This window comes from Chiloscyllium plagiosum, chromosome 19, assembly GCF_004010195.1.
Source record: "Chiloscyllium plagiosum isolate BGI_BamShark_2017 chromosome 19, ASM401019v2, whole genome shotgun sequence".
NCBI lineage: Eukaryota > Metazoa > Chordata > Chondrichthyes > Orectolobiformes > Hemiscylliidae > Chiloscyllium > Chiloscyllium plagiosum.
This window is the reverse complement of record NC_057728.1, coordinates 11185839-11206459: the sequence shown is the minus strand read 5'-3', so window position 1 is coordinate 11206459 and position 20621 is coordinate 11185839. Positions and strand designations below refer to the sequence as shown.

Here is a 20621-nt window from a genome sequence, read left to right as displayed (position 1 = left end):
GCACCGCCTTCCTAACCTGCAATCTTCTTCCTGACCTCTCCGCCCCCACCCCACTCCGGCCTATCACCCTCACCTTGACCTCCTTCCACCTATCTCATTTCCAACGCCCCTCCCCCAAGTCCCTACTCCCTACCTTTTATCTTAGCCAGCTGGACACACTTTCCTCATTCCTGAAGAAGGGCTTATGCCCGAAACGTCGATTCTCCTGTTCCTTGGATGCTGTCTGACCTGCTGCGCTTTTCCAGCAACACATTTTCAGCTCTGATCTCCAGCATCTGCAGCCCTCACTTTCTCCACAAGATGTTGCCAATATTTTAATGACACAAGGGCATTGTGTAAAACACATTGCTCATCAAAGCCTCTTGGATACTACAGTGTTTTCCAATGGGATTTTCTCTTGGATATAACTATTATTGGTCATTGGGCCTCAAAACTATTGTACTTTGGGAGTGTTTCCATGGGATCTCAATGTAACTTAACTGTCTGTGACCCCTCTGATTTCTTTGCCAGACTAGTTGGTGCAGTGTCTTAGAACATCAGAGACTTTAGCATGTACAGAGGAAAATTTAAAATACAATGGATGCAGCCACTGTTTGGATGTTGGAGACCATTCAAATGAGGCCTAAACATCACCAGACTAATAGTAAATGCAAACACGTTGCTGTAACATCATGTGGTTAACCTGGGAGATTGGGCCATACATCCTTATAGCAGAAAGCACATGACAATCAAAAGAATTATGAATGAGAGAGAGCAGGTACATGTTTGCTGGGGAGCCATAATCTCAAACAAAAATTAAGGAGCACCCAAACACAAGAAAGCAGCTGGACAATATCTAGAAATAAACTATTGGGGATTGCTAGTGTTGCACATTTATTCAGAATATTTTTTCTCTGATTTTTCAAATAAAATTTTCATAGACTCTAGTTTTCAGAAGCTGAGGTGATAAAGTGAAGAATTAAATTCTGTTGATCATTAAAGTGCAAGCCTTAACTCTGGCATTAAAGTTTAGCAAATGTTCCACTTCAGTATATCACAGAAAATCTGTTTCACAAGTGAACGTATGTCAGCTCTATTTTTAAAATAACAATTTCCAATTCTTAAGGAGCAGTTCAGATCAAATGCGGTTGAAGTGTGACTTCTCCACAGTGAAACTGTTTTAGCTGCTCAACTTGAAGTTTCATCCTTACATTCCGAAAAGGAGAATTCACTGTTGAAGTGTACTTTTTGGAGCTGATCACCAGCTTAATGCTCACTATGAGGATATCCTATATTGCACCAGATTTCATCTGTTTCAAAACAAGATGAGAAAAGACTCACAGCACCAGTTACTCTAATTAAACCTTGATTTAAACTGCACTGGGATTCTATATAAATGTACCTTGTGTCTGGAGAACGTATCGACCTTTTCTCTCACATTCTCATTTTCACATTTCCTGTATTTTCTTTTCAGTGGAGAAAAAACAGGCACAGAGATATTTATTTATGTATCTCTGCGTGTGTTCTCAAAACCACCCCTTCCACGTGAAGTGTTTGGTTAAAAGGTATTTCTGTAAATTTAACTGTAGTGCTGCCTGCAAAAATTTTCTCAATGTTTCATGGTTATTCGTAAGCGAATAATTCTGATCCTCACCTTAAACAAAAGAAAAGCCTGCAAAAATATTGTGCCTTCCACATAGTTTCAGGTTGTCCCAAAGTACTTTACAGTCAGTCAGACACGTCTGAAATTAGGTCATGGTTGCAAGGTAGGAAACCGAGCGTGAAAATTGCACGCAGCAAGATCCAACAAACAACTTGGTCTATTATTACAGACTTAGGAGTAGAATGGCAATCTAAGTATGATTTGCAGCTTAGGATTGCCTATTTTGGAATTAAAAGAGAAGTTCAGTATTTGTTGTATTGACCCAGAGTGAAAAGGAACCTGCGTTAATGATTTGGAGCCAGGGATGGAATACTGATTTTATCCATAATTGTTTCTCTGTAAAACACTGATCTTAGAGACAAGATTAGAGTGGTGCTGGAAAAGCACAGCAGGTCAAGCAGCATCTGAGGAGCAGGAAAATTGACGTTTTAGGCAAAAGCCCTTCATTAGGAATGAGGCAGGGAGCCTCCGGGGTGGAGAGAGAAACTGATCTTACAGAGAACATTGCACTCAACTGTCATATTTCAAGGGTTGATTTAAGCAAAAAAGTTTTCTTCTTTCATAGAATCATACGGTAAGGAAGCAGACCCTTCAGTCCAACCGCTCCATCCCAAACTAAACTTGTCCCACCTGCCTGCACTTAGCCCATATTCCTCCAACTATTTCTTAGTCATGCACTTATCCAGTGAGTTTTATGTGAAATAACTATATCCACACCCTCCACTTCATCTGGAAATTCATTCCACACACAAACCACTCTTTGAGTGCGAAAAAAAAAATTACCCTCACATCTTTTTTAAAATCTTTCTCCTCTCACCTTAAACATTTGCCCCCTAGTCTTGAAATCACTCATCCTCAGTAAAATAAACACCTGCCACTCGCTTTATCTATACCCTTCATTATTTTATAAACCTCTATAAGGTCACCCCTCAACCTCCTACACTCCACATAACAATTTCATAAAATGTACTTGACCTTTATTGCTAAACCACAGTACAGGCAAGTCAAGCCTTAAATCTCATTCATTTGGATCTAAATATATACCTTTGTTTGGTGGATGTAAATTTTAATAACCATGAGTGTTTAACTAGCTTTGTCATGACTTTCCAGTAAACTTTGGCAGTTCTGAATAGATTCTATACCTGACATTGTTTCAACATTCCTCTCTTTGATATGTGTCTGTTTTAGGTAGCTGCAATCTACCGAGACCCCAGTGTTGGAAACCTCATCAACATTGTTATTGTGAAGTTAAATGTGATTCATAATGAACAGGTGAGTGCAAATCTTCATTGTAGCTTCTCTAGATAGTGACGTTACCCTAACATTTTGCATTGATGTACAGGTCATTCTGCTATAACACGACAGTTGCGTTCCCCCGCAATCTCATGCTACAGAAAATCGCTCTGTAGAAGATCACTATAGAAGATTGCCATACCCATTCTGTAGAAAGTTTGCGTTATCCAAACAGCATTCACAATTCATCGGTTGCAATTCACATTGACGAAACACGCGTTATACCGGAACAACCTGTACTTCAGTTTAAATATGGAACAGTATATGATGATATCCAATCTCATTTCCCTTTGACATTATTTTCCTTAAACTCATTCCCAAAGATTTATTCTTGCAATGTGGGTGATGTTATTAACAGGCAGTCCCGGTAACCCTGAGTATGTCAAGATAGGCCTTTGCTTTGTGCAGAATTGGTGGTATTTGTAATTACACAAGTGGATGTTAGGTAGGGATTTCTGGATTGTCAACCAGAAATGGTCAAGTTTCCTGAACAGTTGTCCTCACCTGCCTCATAAAAACAGAACAATAACAAACATGGTCTTCCACTTCCTATGTCAGACCTCAATTTTTTTTTTGCTCAGTGCTCTTGACTCATTTGTTGCCTCATCCACTTCGATGATCTATATTTTTGATTTCTTCAAATTGTGTCTCACACATGTTATGTCCTGCGAACTGCACATTAGCAGCCAACAAAATCAATTGATGAAATGATATGGAATCCAACCCAAAAGGAATCGGTTGTGGCTGTACTAATTTCAATCAGAATTTGTCAACGGAAACATTGAATAAAATAATAAAAAGGGCATAGACTGACCAAATGGGTCACATCACAAGGGGCAGTTTCGGAAACATTTTTGTTGTGATTGCTTAGTCTGCCAACCGTGAGATTATTTTGAAAAATACAACACAACTAAAATTGGGGAAGTTCTATAAATCTGAACCTCTGGCTCACCAAAACTGGCATATTATTCTGCTTCACTCCCCCCCACCCCTGGTCTGCATCAACTCCAACCCTTTACTTTCAGCAGGCCTGCCTTCCACATGTAGCTCTGACCAATTTTTAGTCCACGTTGTTAAATTTTGAAAAGTAACATGAGTTGAGGTAAATATTTTCACGGTTGAGGAGCAGTTTAGAGTTTGCTGTCAGACCAACATTTTCACACTGTGCAAATACAGATTTACTATAGCTCACTGGTCAGGCCTCAGCCGTGGTATTGGCTAACAACCCAACCGCCCCGTGGCTGAACACTTTAACTCCTCCTCCCACTCCACCAAGGACATGCAGGTCCTTGGCCTCCATTGCCAGACCATGGCAGCATGACGCCTGGAGGAAGAGCGCCTCATCTTCCGCCTAGGATCTTTTATCTTAGCCTGCTTGGCACACCCTCCTCATTCCTGAAGAAGGGCTTGTGCCAGAAACGCCGATTCTCATGCTTCTTTGATGCTGCCTGACCTGCTGCGCTTTTCCAGCAACCCATTTTTCAGCTCTGATCTCCAGCATCTGCAGACCTCACTTTCTCCAACATAGGGTACAGTTCAGGAAGGATTTCAAAGCTTTGAAGAGGGCACAATGGCAATTTACCAGCATGATGCATGTGACGAGGCAATGTGTTACATGTAGAGATTAAAGCTGGCATAGTTTTCCCTCGAACACAGAAGGTCAAGAGGAGATTTAAGAGTTTTAAAATTAAGGTATTTTCCTCATAATTAATAATAATGCTCACAGATGGTCCAACTGATAGAAATAGGTATATTCTCCTGATATACCATCTCGAACTAGGAGTAGTCTTCTAACCTACAAATGTTCACCCTGAATTTGTAAATAGAATTCCCTTACGCTGCACAAGGGATGGTCAGGCTCTCCAGACATTTTCAGTCAATGTTTTTTTTTAAAGGATGCATCTTTTTCCCTATTTCATTGTTATATGGTTTAGACTTGGGTTCCATGTGAGTTGCAGTGAAAACATCATTCCATTGTCACTTTCCTATCCAGTGCTGAGATCTAAGGTAGAGATTATTCAAGGCTGGATTCACACCTCAATCCAGGAGATGCACGATCAGTTCACTAGATAACTATGTGCTCCATGATCGATAAAAATATTATTTTTTTAAACAGTTCGGGTGTAGAAATGCCATACGTAAGATAAAATCACGATCGTCCTACTTTCCCATTAGAGAAAAATGACTGGTGTTGGTTTAACCTACGGGTCACCACTCCCAAGGCAAGGGAAGAGGTTGAGGAGAAGATTCCTTCAAGGGCTAATCAGCCAATGCAGGAATTAAACCCATGTTATTGGTCTCCTGCTGTATTGCAAGCTAGCCATCCAGCCTACTGAGTCAAGATTAGAGTGGTGCTGAAAAGCACAGCAGGTCAGGCAGCATCCAAGGAGCAGGAAGATTGACGTTTTGGGCATGAGCCCTTCCTGATGAAGGGCTCCTGCCCAAAACATCGACTTTCCTGCTCCTCAGATGTTGCCTGACCTGCTGTGCTTTTCCAGCACCACTCTAATCTTGACTCTGATCTCCAGCATCAGCAGTCCTCACTTTTGCCTAGTTTCATCCAGCCAACTGAGCTAACTGACCCCATTTTGCGGATGCATGGCAAGTATGAAAGTAAACTTTTATAATTAATGAAGTAGAAATTGCATTTAAGTTTTTATTAAGTCAATATTTGTTTGGAATTGTTTAGGTACAGCTTATACATTTGAAGTATCTTTAACTAGGCCTAAACTAAACTGGAAATTACCTAGTATATAAAATGGCATTGCTTTCAGTAGCATTTGGAAAGGTTTATGTATTACGGAGGTGACTGTGGACATTGCATTAACATCAGTGATTATCCCACAGTGTATGTTCCAGCGCTGCCTGAATAATACTCTCTGTAGGAGAAAGTGAGGACTACAAATGCTGGAGCTCAGAGTCGAGAGTGTAATGCTGGAAAAGCACAGCAGGTCAGGCAGCATCCGAGGAGCTCCTGATGCCGCCTGACCTGCTGTGCTTTTCCAGCACTACACTCGCGACTCAAATATTCTCTGTAGCCATGCAAAAGCTTGGAACAAGACAGCAAGAGAATGCTGTGTACTATCTGACTGTGAGCAACAGCTATTATACATCTGCCAATAATGACCAGAAACAAAATACAACAAGTAGTTTTTCTAAAGATCCTTCAAAACGTCGGTTCTGTTTCTTTCTCCACAGATGCTGCCAGACCTGCTGAGTTTTTCCAGCACATTCCGTTCTTATTTTATAAAACAGACTTTGAAATTTCAGTTTCACTGACTGTGCTGATATTCTGATTAGTTCCACTTTATTTATACCTTGATTTTAGAAAGTGCTTCCATTTGTGGATGGCCATTGGAAGGTATTTTGGGGCAGCGAAGAAGTAAACTAACAAAGAACGATTAGATTAGATTACTCAGAGTAGATTAGATTACTTACAGTGTGGAAACAGGCCCTTCAGCCCAACAAGTCCACACCGACCCGCCGAAGCGCAACCAACCCAGACCCATTCCCCTACATTTCACCCCTTCACCTAACACTACAGGCAATTTAGCATGGCCAATTCACCTAACCTGCACATTTTTGGACTGTGGGAGGAAACCGGAGCACCCGGAGGAAACCCACGCAGACACGAGGAGAATGTGCAAACTCCACACAGTCAGTCGCCTGAGGCAGGAATTGAATCCGGGTGTACAGGATGGTGGATTGGCCATGCTAAATTGCCCACTATGTCCAGGGAAGTGCAGGCTAAGTTGATTAGGTACGAGGAATGTAAGGATACAGGGGTAGGATAAGGGGGAATGGGGCTGGGTGGCATGCTCTTCGGAAGTATGGTGTGAATTTGATTGGCTGAATGGACTGCTATGATATTGTGGGAATTCTATGTTGCGGCTGTACCAAACATTGATGAGACCACTTTTGAAATACTGTGTACAGTTCTGGTCACTCTGCTATAGGAAGGATATGATTAAATTGAGAAGGGTGCAGAAATGATTTCCCAGGATGTTATCAGGACTAGAGGGTTTGAGTTATAAGGAGAGGCCGGATAGGCTGGGACCTTTTTTCCTGCAGTGCAGGGGGTTGAGGGGTGACATAATAAAATCATGAGGGGCATAGATGAGGTGAGCAGCAAAAGTCTTTTCCCAAGAGCAGGGGAGTTCAGAACTAGAGGGCGTAGGTTTAAGGTGAGAGAAGAAAGATTTAAAAGGGACCTGAGGGGCAACCTTTTCAAACAGAGGTTGGTGCATATGTGGAATGAACTGCCAGCAGTAGTAGATACAGATACAGTTACAACATTTTAAAGGACTTTTGGGCAAGTACATGAATAACAAAGGTTTACTGGGATGTGGGCCAAATGCAGAAAAGTGGGACTAGTTTAGGTTGGAAACCTGGTTGGCATGGATGACATAGACCGAAGGGTCTATATCTGTGCTATATGACTCTTTGACTCTAATCACATGATAGAAAAATGGATACTTTGAAAACTAGGGGCAGGTTAAATAATGGCACTGGCTGAACTCCCACAGATAATTTTAGACAAGGAAAAAGTGCAGCCAAGTTAATACAACAAAAACTTTGTCAAACACAGGATAAGTCCGTATGGGGGAAGTACAGTTATGCTGTTGAAACTTTTCCCAAGGTTTGTTGACAGTAGTCAGAAAGATATGCTCGGGTGCAAAGTTATTATTATTCTGCAGCTTTTAACATGCCGCAAAAAGGAAGTTTCCCATTTTGGGCCAATCTCCTCCTGTCTGCATTACCACTGAAGGAATTGATTTCCTGCTTTTTTTTTTAACTGAGAAACCCAGGCAAGCGACCAAAACTTCAACCCTGGGGGGAGGGGGTTGGGGGTTGGGGGTGGGGGGAGGGTGTTGGTAAATCAAGAAAAGATGGTTCGATCAAAAAACAGAATAAGGCAGATTCTTAAATTCTGAAACAGAAAGAGATTGTGCTGAATGCACTCAGCAGGACTGGCAGCATCTGGAGGGAGAGAAACAGTTAATATTTTATATTAACAGTTAATGACCTCTCATAAGGCACCATTTGATACTTGGCTTGTATTTTAAAAGATTGAAGATTGTAAGCCAGAAAACTTTGAATAAGGGAGTTCCTTATTGCTGAGGGTTCCTGAGTAGGATGAACTAGATCAGGAGAAGGCTTGATGACTCAATTGTTCTCAATGGTAAGGGAATAAGTGCAGGTCGGTTGGAAGTGAATGCATAGGTTGGAAGGAGCAAGATTTTCAGCAATATTAACGAAGGCTGCATATTATTAAAATAAAGACAACAAATGTTGGTGATGAACGATACATTTTCTGGGCTATGGTATTCACAGGCACCAGACACCTACAATTTGCGGATTAGTTTTTTGCAAGGTCCATTTCTGTTTTATGTACCTTGATATTGAGATCAATCATCAATTTGGCCACAAGGGGGCATCATAGCCAAACTCAATCCTATTCTTCTGGTGCACATGCCTAACAGCACTCTGTACAGAGGTCAACATAGGCAGGACTGCTCCAATTGCCCTCCCCTTCAGTCCAGTTGCCAATGTAAAACCTTACATCCACAAACCAACATTGTTAGGATTGCTTTCTTTTGAATTCCAGCTCTTTCATTCATTCAGGATTTAGACTGTGGGCATTCGGTCGGGTGCTTATTTAATTAGTTAAACGAAAACAATTTTTTTTGGACTTGGATTTTCAGGATGTCCTAGTATTGCTATTTTTAATCAACTTGCACAGATAGAATTTGACAGACTTTTGGAGTAGGTGGAACCTGACTTAGTGGGTGGGACGGTGGCACAGTGGTTAGCACTGTTGCCTCACAGCGCCAGAGACCCGGGTTCAATTTCCGCCTCAGGTGACTCTCTCTGTGTGGAGTTTGCACATTCTGCCTGTGTCTGCGTGGGTTTCCTCTGGGTGCTCCAGTTTCCTCCCACAATCCAGAAATGTACAGGTTAGGTGAATTGGCCATGCTAAATTGCCCTTAGTGTTAGGTGAAGGGGTGAAATGTAGGGGAATGAGTCTGGGTGGGTTGCACTTCGGCGGGTCGGTGTGGACTTGTTGGGCTGAAGGGTCTGTTTCCACGCTGTAAGTAATCTTAAAAAAAAAACTGCCTGCTGGGCCACTAGCACTGCACCCCAGGAGCCCACTGATCAATTTCAAGTTCATCACTTTAACCACTCAGTCTGCATCCCAATGTGTGTTCTCTGATTATTTCTGCTGATGTCAATATGGGGCAATAGATGATTCCCATCAGGAAACTGATTGTCTGCTGCTCAGAAGACGGTGATGAAACTGGACCAAGCTCATGTCAAAATCGTGAGGCATTTTATGATAATATTAAACCCATCCTCAAAATTTTGCCATCACCTAAGCTGATAATGTGCTGAACAATGGCCTTACTTTTGATCAAGTGGCCCACTGCAGTTTAGGCCATTCTGAAAGTGACACCAGGTCAGGATTTAAAGGGAAGTTGTTCGATTTCAACCACTGCACAGTAAAACTAGTATTTAAGGATAGTTTTATGAAGCTGGTTGATTTGGTGCTTTTTGAAGGTTTGCAGCCAAGCTTCCAGTTGGAGAATTTTCAATTGTCACAATGATAAATTATATCATAAGTATTCCAATTGGAATCCTGACGTTGAAAGACAAAGAGGGGAAAGCAGAGAGTTATGGCAGGCATGTCAGTCTGCATCTTATATAGATTTACTGCACCAACTGATACCCATTCACCACCTCAGTCATGCCACTAGGCATCAAATCAGTATAATCTATTAATCTGCTTAAGGTTATGACATTGCTTCCTGTGGTATACCTACAGAAAGGGAAGAGCAGAATGTGTCATTAATTCAAGCTTCATAGCACATATTCCAAAATTCATGGTATGTAAATAGTTAAATGATCTGTTGGAGTGATTGATTACTCATGATAGGATCTGCTCAAAATCCAATCCATATTCTCCAACAGGTCAGAAATTTACTTTGCTAGGTTACTCTCAATACAACAATGATTGAAATTTTGTTTTAATGTGTCACATATTTGTTTCAGTTTATCTCCATAAGTGAATAGGTTAGATGAAATGATGCTTGGGCTAGTTTTCCTGCACTCATTCTTTGGACTGCCTCCACTCCAATGGTCTTTCAACTGGGAAATACTAATACTGTCGACATTTGATGTTAGGTGTCCATCTTGCAGGACCATTGAACAAAGATGGAGGATTCATCCCAGCTCTTCCCCATCCTCCTCCCTCACTCAGTTGCTGTCAGGCAGTCTCACATGCATACGCTTGAGCACAATCTATTTTCATATGATGCAGATTTGAACTGGTATCATGCAGCCAGAATTCTAGCCTGTGGTACCCTACACTTGCTGCCAGTGAGCATCCTTCTGTCAGACCACCTGGACCTGCACGTGCAGAAAGAGAATCGAGAAATCAGAAATATGGGGTGCTCAAATGATAGCGAGTATTAACATCCTCATTAATGTGATTGGACGACATGTAGTGGGAATATTCAAAGAGAGGGGATTTATAGCTGTTTATTTAATTTGAGGGATTTTAAGGGTTATCGGTATTAATTGCTGCTGCAGTGTGTGCCTTTCATTCAGAATGAACATAAGAACCAGGACCAGGGGGAGCCCATCTGGCCCCTTGAGCCTGCTCCACCATTCAATAAGATCATGGCTGAGCTTTCCAAGGTCTTCATTCCACCTAACCACCCTCTCACCATAACCAGAAATTCCTTCACTTTTCAAAAACTTATCTATCTTAACTTCCAAAACATTGACTGAGGAAGCCTCAACTACTTCAGCGGGCATGAGAGGTAAGTGTCGAGTGGAAGATAAGGTCGTGTGAGAAGGAAAGGCACATTTACTAGCTACTCACCTAGCTCGCTGACTAGATTAGGATTTAAGTATTTAGCTTCTTTTGTTAAGTCTCTTCCTCAAAGTAACCCTCCCCTGTGGCTAGTTAACTGTGCCAATCTTATGCAGCTTCACGTCTTCCCATGAATTCTGTAGCTTGTTTATTTGGGTATTCAACAGGACAGCCCTTCTCCAGCGACACCATGGCAATGTAACTGTGAAAGCCATGCTAAACCTCCACTCCTTCCTGATTCATTTGGTGCACCCTCAAAAAGCAGAAACTGCTTTAGGAAATCCTTTTTAGGAAAGCTGGCATGTTCCCTGCAAGCTGACATCTCAGAAATAGTCCTGATCTTAAAGCAGTGACAAGAAAAAACAAGCAGCGATGTGGGTTTTACAACATAAGCTGCCAATTATATCCATGAAGAAAAAAAAGATAGACCGCCTATTTACCTCAGTTATTGCCCATTTCTGAATCACCATTGCCTGTCTGAAAATGTCAACCCACTCCTATAATTTCTCCTTTTCTGCTGTTACCTTCTCCATCCTTCTCAGTTACATCCCATTTGTCTCCTCCTCTCTCCTCTATTCCCTCAGTCCATACACCTGTCTGATCTCCGCCACTAATTGACTTATATGGCTGGATTGGATCAGCCAGTCTTTGTGATATTTTGAGAGTTAAACTCCTCATCTCACGAGTATTCCTACAGGACCAATTCTAGCAAAGAGTCTCATTCATCTTGAAACACTTCACTTATATTGCTGGGCTTGCTGAGCATTTTTAGCACTTTGCTTTTATTTCAGTCTTTTCTCAGCCTGGGATGAGTAGGAGTAGGAGTGAGGCGAGAGTAATCATCCAGTTTAATTCACTACGAACTTGAGTAGCAGCGAGTGAAATGGGAAGAGCCCAATTGCCCCTGATATCTGTCAATAAATACTGGGACCCTCAGGGGTGTTTGAAAGTGCCATTTGACAGTGTGAAATTCTAAGGACTGGTGTGAATCTTGATCACTCTGAACCTTTTTCCAATGATAGTACCATTCATTTTGAAAAGCTGCTGCTGCAGTCTGCAGGCAAGAAAGTTCCACATTCTTAATGCCTTGCTTTCTTTGCCTATTCAGGAAGGACCATCCATCAGTTTTAACGCAGCTACAACTCTTCATAACTTCTGTGTGTGGCAGCAGACACAGAACATCCTGGATGATGCGCACCCGTCCCATCATGACACTGCAGTCCTCATCACTAGGTAACTATTGCTTGCTCCTGAATTTTCACTTCCGTTGCCTGACTCTAGGTTGTTATGTTCAGTTCCTAATGTGATGACTCCCGAGGTGAATATCCTGCAATATATTAACTACAAACAAAATGTGGATTACTAGCAAAATAAATTAGCTAAAGTAAGCTAGAATGAAGCACCAGGCTGGCTGGGTTTTATGTTTGAAGATCAGTCAGTACCGTTCAATTCATGGACTGCGTACTGTTGAAAATAAGGGTGTAATACATTGTTACTAGCCATCATTTCAGGGTATATGATCAGAGTCAGCAAGTTGCAATGAGGAAATCTCTGGGCAGTTGTCGATTTTAATTAATTATCATTGACACTTCCAAACAGCAACAATAAGAATCCAGTGTAATCTTGATCTATATAAGCATGTCCTATTTAAGCTTTGGGCACATTAAATTCCAAATCTGAGTAACACAGACAAGTAGAGAAGGAGAACTTTCTTTGCTTGTCTGTGCCTTCTATTTTCTGAACCTCAGAGGCCAGTACCTGCCCAATCTACATTACCTCTAGTTCCTAATAATAATAGTTGAGTAATTTTTTTTAAACCCCTTAACCATTCCCTACCCCAAGGCTGTACATTAATTTCCTCTGTCAGTACTGATCAGAATTTCATTCTTTATTAAAAATTCTTATCTAGTTTAATTTGTTTGATTTTAGGGAAGACATTTGTAGAGCTAGAAACAAGTGTGATACTTTGGGTAAGTGAAACAGACCAACTTTCACAGCTAACCATGCATTGTGGGCTTACTGTACAAGATTCATGCTAAGAAAACTGGAATGGTGATCTTTTAGAATGTGATGAGATTCAAACTGCTTTTTATTGTCTCAGCATAAAAATATTGATTTAAATCTCTCTTGTTCAATCCTGTTATGCATGAAAATGCAGTTCTGATGAAAGGTTTGGATGTTTCACAGAGTTGCTCAACTGAACCCTTATGTAACTTGTAGACGCCATAAGTTTTATTGAACAGTCTGTTTTGTAACAATGGATTCATCAATATGCATGAAATTTTGATCAATGCAATGTGTAGTTTCTTTAAAGGTTATGGTATCTCTGTTTCAAATAAATGACAGTTTTGTTCACTAATTTTTAGCGGAAGTCTTTCTCTTAATCTCACTCTCTGTCCCAATATTTTCTGCAGCCCTTTCTCTTTCTCCCTCCATTTAACATGGTCTGTTTTTTTTTCTCTGCCTTGTGCTGTCCATGTTTGTTTCTCTTTCCATGCTTCTCTATTTCAGTATCTTTGCTGTACTCTTTCTTTGCCAGTGCGATTCCCGGCTTATAACTGAAATTTGGTGGAGGGAGGTTCATGTGTAATCTCTTTTCACATGCACCAAATTTCCCAAGACAGTTTTGCATTTCGATACTCTAAAGTGATTTCAAAACTTACATCTTTGCTGCTCATTATCGTCCTAAATCTCTACTAATATCTACTCCTCTAATTCAAAAGTGTTTGATTTGAATTATTCAGTTATTTGATTTTAATCAGGAAACAAACAATTCCAATACTGAACTACAAAAGGAATTTTCTGAATAATTAATTTAGTTCTGAGGGAAAAGAAGACTTTTTGGAACGATCAGAATTAGACTCTGCAGACGGAATTGATATTTGATCATGCTTAACTTGTGTGTTCAAAGTTTGTGAGAAGATTGGTAGCTCGGGTGCTCGTTGTTGTGGTTCTGTTCATCGAGCTGGGAATTTGTGTTGCAGACGTTTTGTCCCCTGTCCAGGTGACATCCTCAGTGCTTGGGAGCCTCCTGTGAGGTGTTTCTGTGTTGTTTCCTCTGGAATTTATAGTGGTTTGTCTCTGTCACTTCCGGTTGTCAGTTCCAGCTGTCCGCTTCAGTGGCCGGTATATTGGGTCCAGGTCGATGTGTCTGTTGATAGAATCTGTGGATGAGTGCCATGCCTCTAGGAATTCCCTGGCTGTTCTCTGGCTTGTCCTATAATAGTAGTGTTGTCCCAGTTGAACTCATGTTGCCTGTCACCTGCGTGTGTGGCTACTAAGGATAGTTGGCCGTGTCATTTCGTGGCTAGTTGGTGTTCATGGATATGGATCGTTAGCTGTCTTCCTGTTTGTCCTGTCTTCCTGTTTGACCACTCGGACTCATAACAGCACACAAACCAACAGCCACTCTCAGACAACAACTCACCAGGACAAAGGACCCGATACCCAGCATGAGCAAAACCAACGTGGTGTACAAAGTCCTATGCAAGCTCTGCACAAAACACTACATAGGACAAACAGGAAGACAGCTAACGATCCGTATCCATGAACAACAACTAGCCATGAAACAACACAACCAGCTATCCTTAGTAGCCACACACGCAGGTAACAGGCAACATGAGTTCGACTGGGACAACACTACTATTATAGGACAAGCCAAACAGAGAATAGCCAGGGAATTCCGAGAGGTATGGCACTCATCCACAGATTCTATCAACTAACACATTGACCTGGACCCAATACACTGAAGCGGACTGCTGGAACTGACAACCGGAAGCTGCAGAGACAAACCACTATAAATGCCGGAGGAAACAACACAGAAGCGCTTCATAGAAGGCTCCCAAGCACTGAGGATGTCACCTAGACAGGGGACGAAATGTCTGCAACACAAATTCCCAGCTCGGCGAACAGAACCGCAATAACTTGTGTGTTCCTACATATCCCAACAACAGCTCACATTTATATAACATAAAATACTGAATAATACCATGGGGTGTTTAACAAGAGTGATGCAATAAAAGAATCTTTTTTGACACAAAGTGCGAAAGGAAATATCAAGACAAATAAATCAGGGTCAAAGCAGTATCTTAGAGGATGAGAGATGGACAGAGTGGTTTGGACAGTTGAAGGCCTGGGCACCAGTGGTGTTAGAGACCTGCGATTAATTTGAGAGAGTACAACATTCCTGAATCGGAGGAGTGCTGAGATTTTGCCAAGGCTTACAGAGCTGACGGAGATTACAGACATAGCTAGGAGAGGTGCCATGGAGAGATCTGAAGGCTTTGAAATTGATTTACTGTCAGAGCTGGAGCGAGTGGAGGTCAACAAACAGGAGATGATGGGTGACTGAGGTTTAGTGCAAGTTAAGAAATGGGGTCAGAGTTTTGAATGTGTCAGGGTGGAGTACAGCAGGGTATTCAGGCTGCGTTGGAATAGCCAAGTCTGGAGGTAACAAAGGCAAGGATAAGGGTTACAGTAGCAGATCAGCTGACACAGTGTCAATGTCCAGCAACATTGCAGACATTTTGCTGATGGAGTGGATTTGTGATCATAAATTCATTGGGGTTAGACATAACCTCAGGATTCAGCCCTGGACCGTTATCAGGGATGGAAGAGGTAACCAGGGCATGAAGTCTATGGCAGGATCAATTATATTATGTTTTAATAACAGCAAAATGTTTTAGTCTTTCTAGTGTTTCATTGGAGGAAATTTCTGCTGTTCCAGTATCTTAAACCTGTGGAGCGAAAAGATGCAGACAATCTGCTGCACGTTCTTTTTTGTTAATTTCTGTTTTCATTGTCAGTTACTGTACTTATTGAGCAAAGGCACGCCTTGAGCTTATCAGTGTTTTAAAACATGTTCAGTTCCTTCTCAGCAGTAGAAGAGTTGTTGCATATCCAAGGTTAAAGTTGCAACACTATTTTCTCCTCAGACACTTTCATGTCAATAGTATTTAGTGCCACCTGTTCCCACAGCCAGGGCATACGCAGTCAGCTGCAAGGCTTACCAGATTGGCAGCATGGGAAATCCACTGAAAATTCTTTCGACATCTGTCGACCCAGCAAGCCAAACATGCACGACCCTGACCAGATATTTCTCGAGTTCTGATTCTGTTGTCGGAAATGAATAGAGGACCCTCGGTGGCTTGGAGGTTAGCACTGCTGCCTCACAGTGCCAGCAACCCAGGTTCAATTCCATCCTCTGGCGACTGTCTGTGTGGAGTTTGGACAATCACCCCGTGTCTGCGTGGATTTTCTCTGGGTGCTCCAGTTTCCTCTCACAATCCAAAGATGTGCAGGTCAGGCAAATTGGCCATGCTAGAGTGCCAATAGGTTAGCTGCACTATCAGAGGTAAACGTAGAGTAGTAGGGGAATAGGTCTGGGTGGGTTACTCTTCAGAGGATCGGTGTGGACTTGTTGGGCTGAATGGCCTGTTGCCACAGTGTGGCGATACTATGATTAAAGAATTTGAACATTATTATCTCTGATTTATATAATTGTAAAATGGTAAAACTTTCAGAAAGAGCTATGATATTACAATCAGTGCTAGTTCTGCCACTGGAACTCTGATAATATCCCCATTTTGTGATTCATTTACTGAATCCTGTTTATTGCTTCTTTTCCAAAAAACTGTTCCGATTTCCTCTTAAATGTATGGGCGTCACCTCAATCACTATCTGTGATAAAGTATTTCATTTTATAATAACCATCCTTGTGGGGTGAGAAAGAAGTACTCCGTTTTTTTCATTAATCCTGTGACTGTGTCTCCTTTATTTGTAAAGTGCCAATGACTGAAATAATCTTCAATAATTTACCCTCTCAAAATCTTTCATATTTTTGATCACCCTTAACATTGCCCATGTGAGGGGAAGAAATGCTCACATTCTGAAACTTTGTCCAAAGCCTTTGATTCTAATAAATCTTCATTGTTCTGTTATCATTCCTATATAACTCAGTCAGTGTCTTCAACTTCACCATTACCTTCTTGGTGGCTCAGTAGTTAGCACTGCTGCCTCACTGTGCCAGGCACCCAGATTAAATTCCACTTTCAGGCAACTGTGTGGAATTTGCACATTCTCCCTGTGTCTGCTTGGGTTTCTTCCGGGTGCTCCGATTTCCTCCCACCATCCAAAGATGTGCAGGTTATGGTGGATTGGCCTTGCTAAATTGCCTACAGTGTCCAAGGATTTGTAGGTTAAGTGGATTAGCTATGGGGAATGCAGGTTACAGGAATAGGGTGGGCAGCTGTTCAGAAGGTCAGTGTGGACTTGAAGGGCTGAATGGCCTGCTTCCACTCTGTAGGAATTGTTCGAACTTCCTGCACAACCCAGCCTTCTGACACAATTTCTGTTTCCCTAATAGCGCTCTATTATTTCTTTTCCAATTTCCCTCCACATTCTGGTGTACACACCATGAAGGGCTAGCTTTCTTTCTAATTTTAGTTGTTTCAGTGCAGAGTCCTTTCGAATGCTTCTCTCAGTCACATTTATGACAGCCACAGCTTTGATTTTCCTCAGTAAATATTGACAAAATAGGAATTTCTGCCTTTGCTCACTCTGTGGAATTCCTGATGAAAAGCTTATGCTCGAAACGTTGACTCTCCTGCTCCTCGGATGCCTCCTGCCCAGCTTTTCCAGCACCACACGTTTTGACTCTGATCTTCAGCACCTGCAGTCCTCACTTGCTCCTATTGTGACATCCCTCATTGCAAAGTGATTAAACATTTTTTCACACTTCATTTGCTTCCTTGGATTGCTTGGAAATACTTATACTAACAATCGATTCTCAACCCCTTTCAACCTGTTTGATTTCACAGTTATATGTTCATTCCATAATTTGAACATGTATTTGACTTTTCTTCCAAAGCCTATAATGATTTTAAGATTTCAACCCTGCTGAGACATGACATGTTGTGAGAGTAGAAAAGTTACAATGGACCTTTATGAGAGATGTTTAAAGGGACAGTGTTGGGTTTTGAGCAGACTGTTTCCACTGGCAGAATGATTGATAACTAGAGGACACAGATTTAAGGCAGTTGAAAAGAATATCAGAGGGGCTGGAGTGAGGAAGATATTTTTACACTGCAAGTTATGTTTTACACACAGTGTCTGAAAATGTGATGGGAGCACATTGAATAGGAAGCTTGAAATAGAGTTGCATAGATATTTGAAACTGAAATAAAATTCAGAGCTATGGAGTGGAAATAATTGAATAACATTTTCAAAGGGCCGGTATAGGTGTAATCGGTTTTCTTCATACGTTAAGGTTCTATGGATTTGTACTATTCCCTTTTGATTTTTAGCACATTTCTTTCTAGGCCTTTTTCATAAATTTTCTAATCATAGAACCCCAAGCTTTGATGCACACTCTAATGTCCAAACATACTTAACTTATGCCCTGACCATTTCATTTGAGTATCTCTCATCGCTGGTCTACTATTTGAAATGAGACTTTTAATCTGGGCTAGATTTAGTCTTTTATTTGACTGAAATGAACAGTCTAATGGATTTTTAATCTGTTTAAAGATCTCTTTTCTTCATTGTAATCTCAATTAGGTTATTTAGCGTCAAGTTGCTAATTTAAATTTGTTCACTTTGAAAAGCATACAAGTGGGCATTGAATGGTAATTTGGATAGAAATACTGTGCAATATTATCATGAAGAAGCAAGAGATTAGCACCAGGTAATGATGCTTGTTTGAAGCGTCAGTGCAGGCATAATTGGCTGAATGGTCTCCTCCTGTACCGTATCTCTTCGAGGATTCTTGTCTCCTTCACAAAAGTTGTGTACATTAAGGAGCATCAAAATCAAAGAACTGCAAGAATTTAAATTGATTTGTCAAATAGTTTGAGCTAAGTTTCTTTCAGTTAAGACGAAGTGTTTTTCAGGTGTTCTTGTTCTGCCGAATCTGAAGTAACCTTTCTTGTTGTACTGTCCTTGATATATTTCAACAACTCTTTCCCCCATTTGACTACAATTTTAGTTTAGCTTTGAACGGTTAAAATGGCCCTTAATAATAATTCCATTATCGCTTTGTAAATTTTCTAAATTTCCTAAAATTATCAGAACATTTCGTTCTCTATTTTTTTCCCTGCCATTTAACAGGATATCATTGACTCCCTGTGTAGGAACAAAGGAAAAGGATTGTGCTATATTAACACCAAATCCTGTTCTGGCATTTTTGCTGGTTGATATGAGCCTCATTTACTCACCTTTACCAAGCACTCAAATGATTATATAACAAAAAATATTAATTTTCAGGCTGAAGTATTACAACTGACCTAGCTTTCAAGGGATAGAGTTATTTGTTTCCACTTTCTGCGCACTTTGTAATGCTTCCATATCTTCCTTAAAGCACGGTGCTAAGTGTTGGACATAATAGTTCAGTTGAGGCTGAAGCAGTTTTTTTAAATTGAAATTTATTATACATCTCTTGCCTGTGCATTATGCCTTTATTTATAAAGCTCTTGGTATATATGTTCTGAATCTTTCCAAACTTGCCCTGCTATCTTCACTGATTTGTGTACATATATCCCCATGTGGTTCCTTGGTCTGATTCCCTCACGAGTGCAAATACTTTACGTTTTTGTATTTAAATACTTCAATAAGTTCACCCTCAATGCAAGCTAGATCTGTGCAAGCCAATTTTCAGATTTAACCTTTTTAATCCCTGATATTATTCTGCTGAGTAGTCCTTCCAAGTATAGTTTATCATTGTTGAGGTGATGTCTGTGCAATTAAGCATGTCCACCTCCTTATAGCGTCTTTAATCTTCACACCTATCCAATATCTTGATTGCAATATTTATATCGGAATTCAAATCTTTTTGTTCCTTTACAGTTCCTAGACACACAATTAAAGGAAACTTTGATTTGTCTTTCTTGGATCCAAAATGGATGATGACACATTCGGCCATTTTGACCTCCATTTGCTCAGTTTTGAAAACCCAAATCATTTTTTTCTCTTTGCTGTGTGCAACCCCCAGTGTCTTCCAATGTAATGTCATTTGCAAACTTTAAAAGAAAAGATTCCTATCTATGTGGAATCTGACACGACCACAGCAACTTTAAAATATTTACAAGTGATGAAGTGTTTTTGAAGTATAGGTACTGTTAGAATAACCGAAACATTGTGGCCAATTTGAGCACAGCAATCGTCCAAAAGCAGTAATGTGATAATGATGAGATAATCTGCTGTTATAATGTTGATTAAGCAATAAATATTGGCCAAGATACTAGGGATAGCCTCCAAGCTTTTCTTTGAAGAATTGCCATGAGACTTGGATGCACAACTGTCTGCCTGAGTGCCAGCTGAGCCAGAGCTAACATTTCAACACACAGCTCTTCAAACCTTCATCTGAATCATTGTTACACAAGCTGAAGCTCTCGTTCATGTCATATCCAGTCAAATAGCCTAGGTTCCCTTCATGGAGAAAGTGAGGACTGCAGATGCTGGAGATCAGAGTTGAAAATGTGTTGCTGGAAAAGCGCAGCTGGTCAGGCAGCATCCAAGGAACAGGAAAATCGACGTTTCGGGCATAAGCCCTTCTTCAGGAATGAGGAAAGTGTGTCCAGCAGGCTAAGATAAAAGGTAGGGAGGAGGGACTTGGGGGAGGGGCGTTGGAAATGTGATAGGTGGAAGGAGGTCAAGGTGAGGGTGATAGGCCGGAGTGGGGTGGGGGCGGAGAGGTCAGGAAGAAGATTGCAGGTTAGGAAGGCGGTGCTGAGTTCGAGGGATTTGACTGAGACAAGGTGGGGGGAGGGGAAATGAGGAAACTGGAGAAATCTGAGTTCATCCCTTGTGGTTGAA

The 20621-nt window shown here is 41.1% G+C and overlaps 1 protein-coding gene across 1 annotated transcript in view; it reads left to right on the top strand.

The window, feature by feature from the left end:
- The window catches only part of LOC122559510 (A disintegrin and metalloproteinase with thrombospondin motifs 20-like), a 373826-nt gene that overhangs the window by 120093 nt on the left and 233112 nt on the right, over positions 1–20621 (top strand). Inside the window, exons 5-7 of the mRNA XM_043709081.1 lie at positions 2831–2914; positions 11920–12044; positions 12741–12781. Of these exons, the coding sequence (XP_043565016.1) occupies positions 2831–2914; positions 11920–12044; positions 12741–12781 (250 nt within the window). The remainder of the gene's footprint in view (positions 1–2830; positions 2915–11919; positions 12045–12740; positions 12782–20621) is intronic.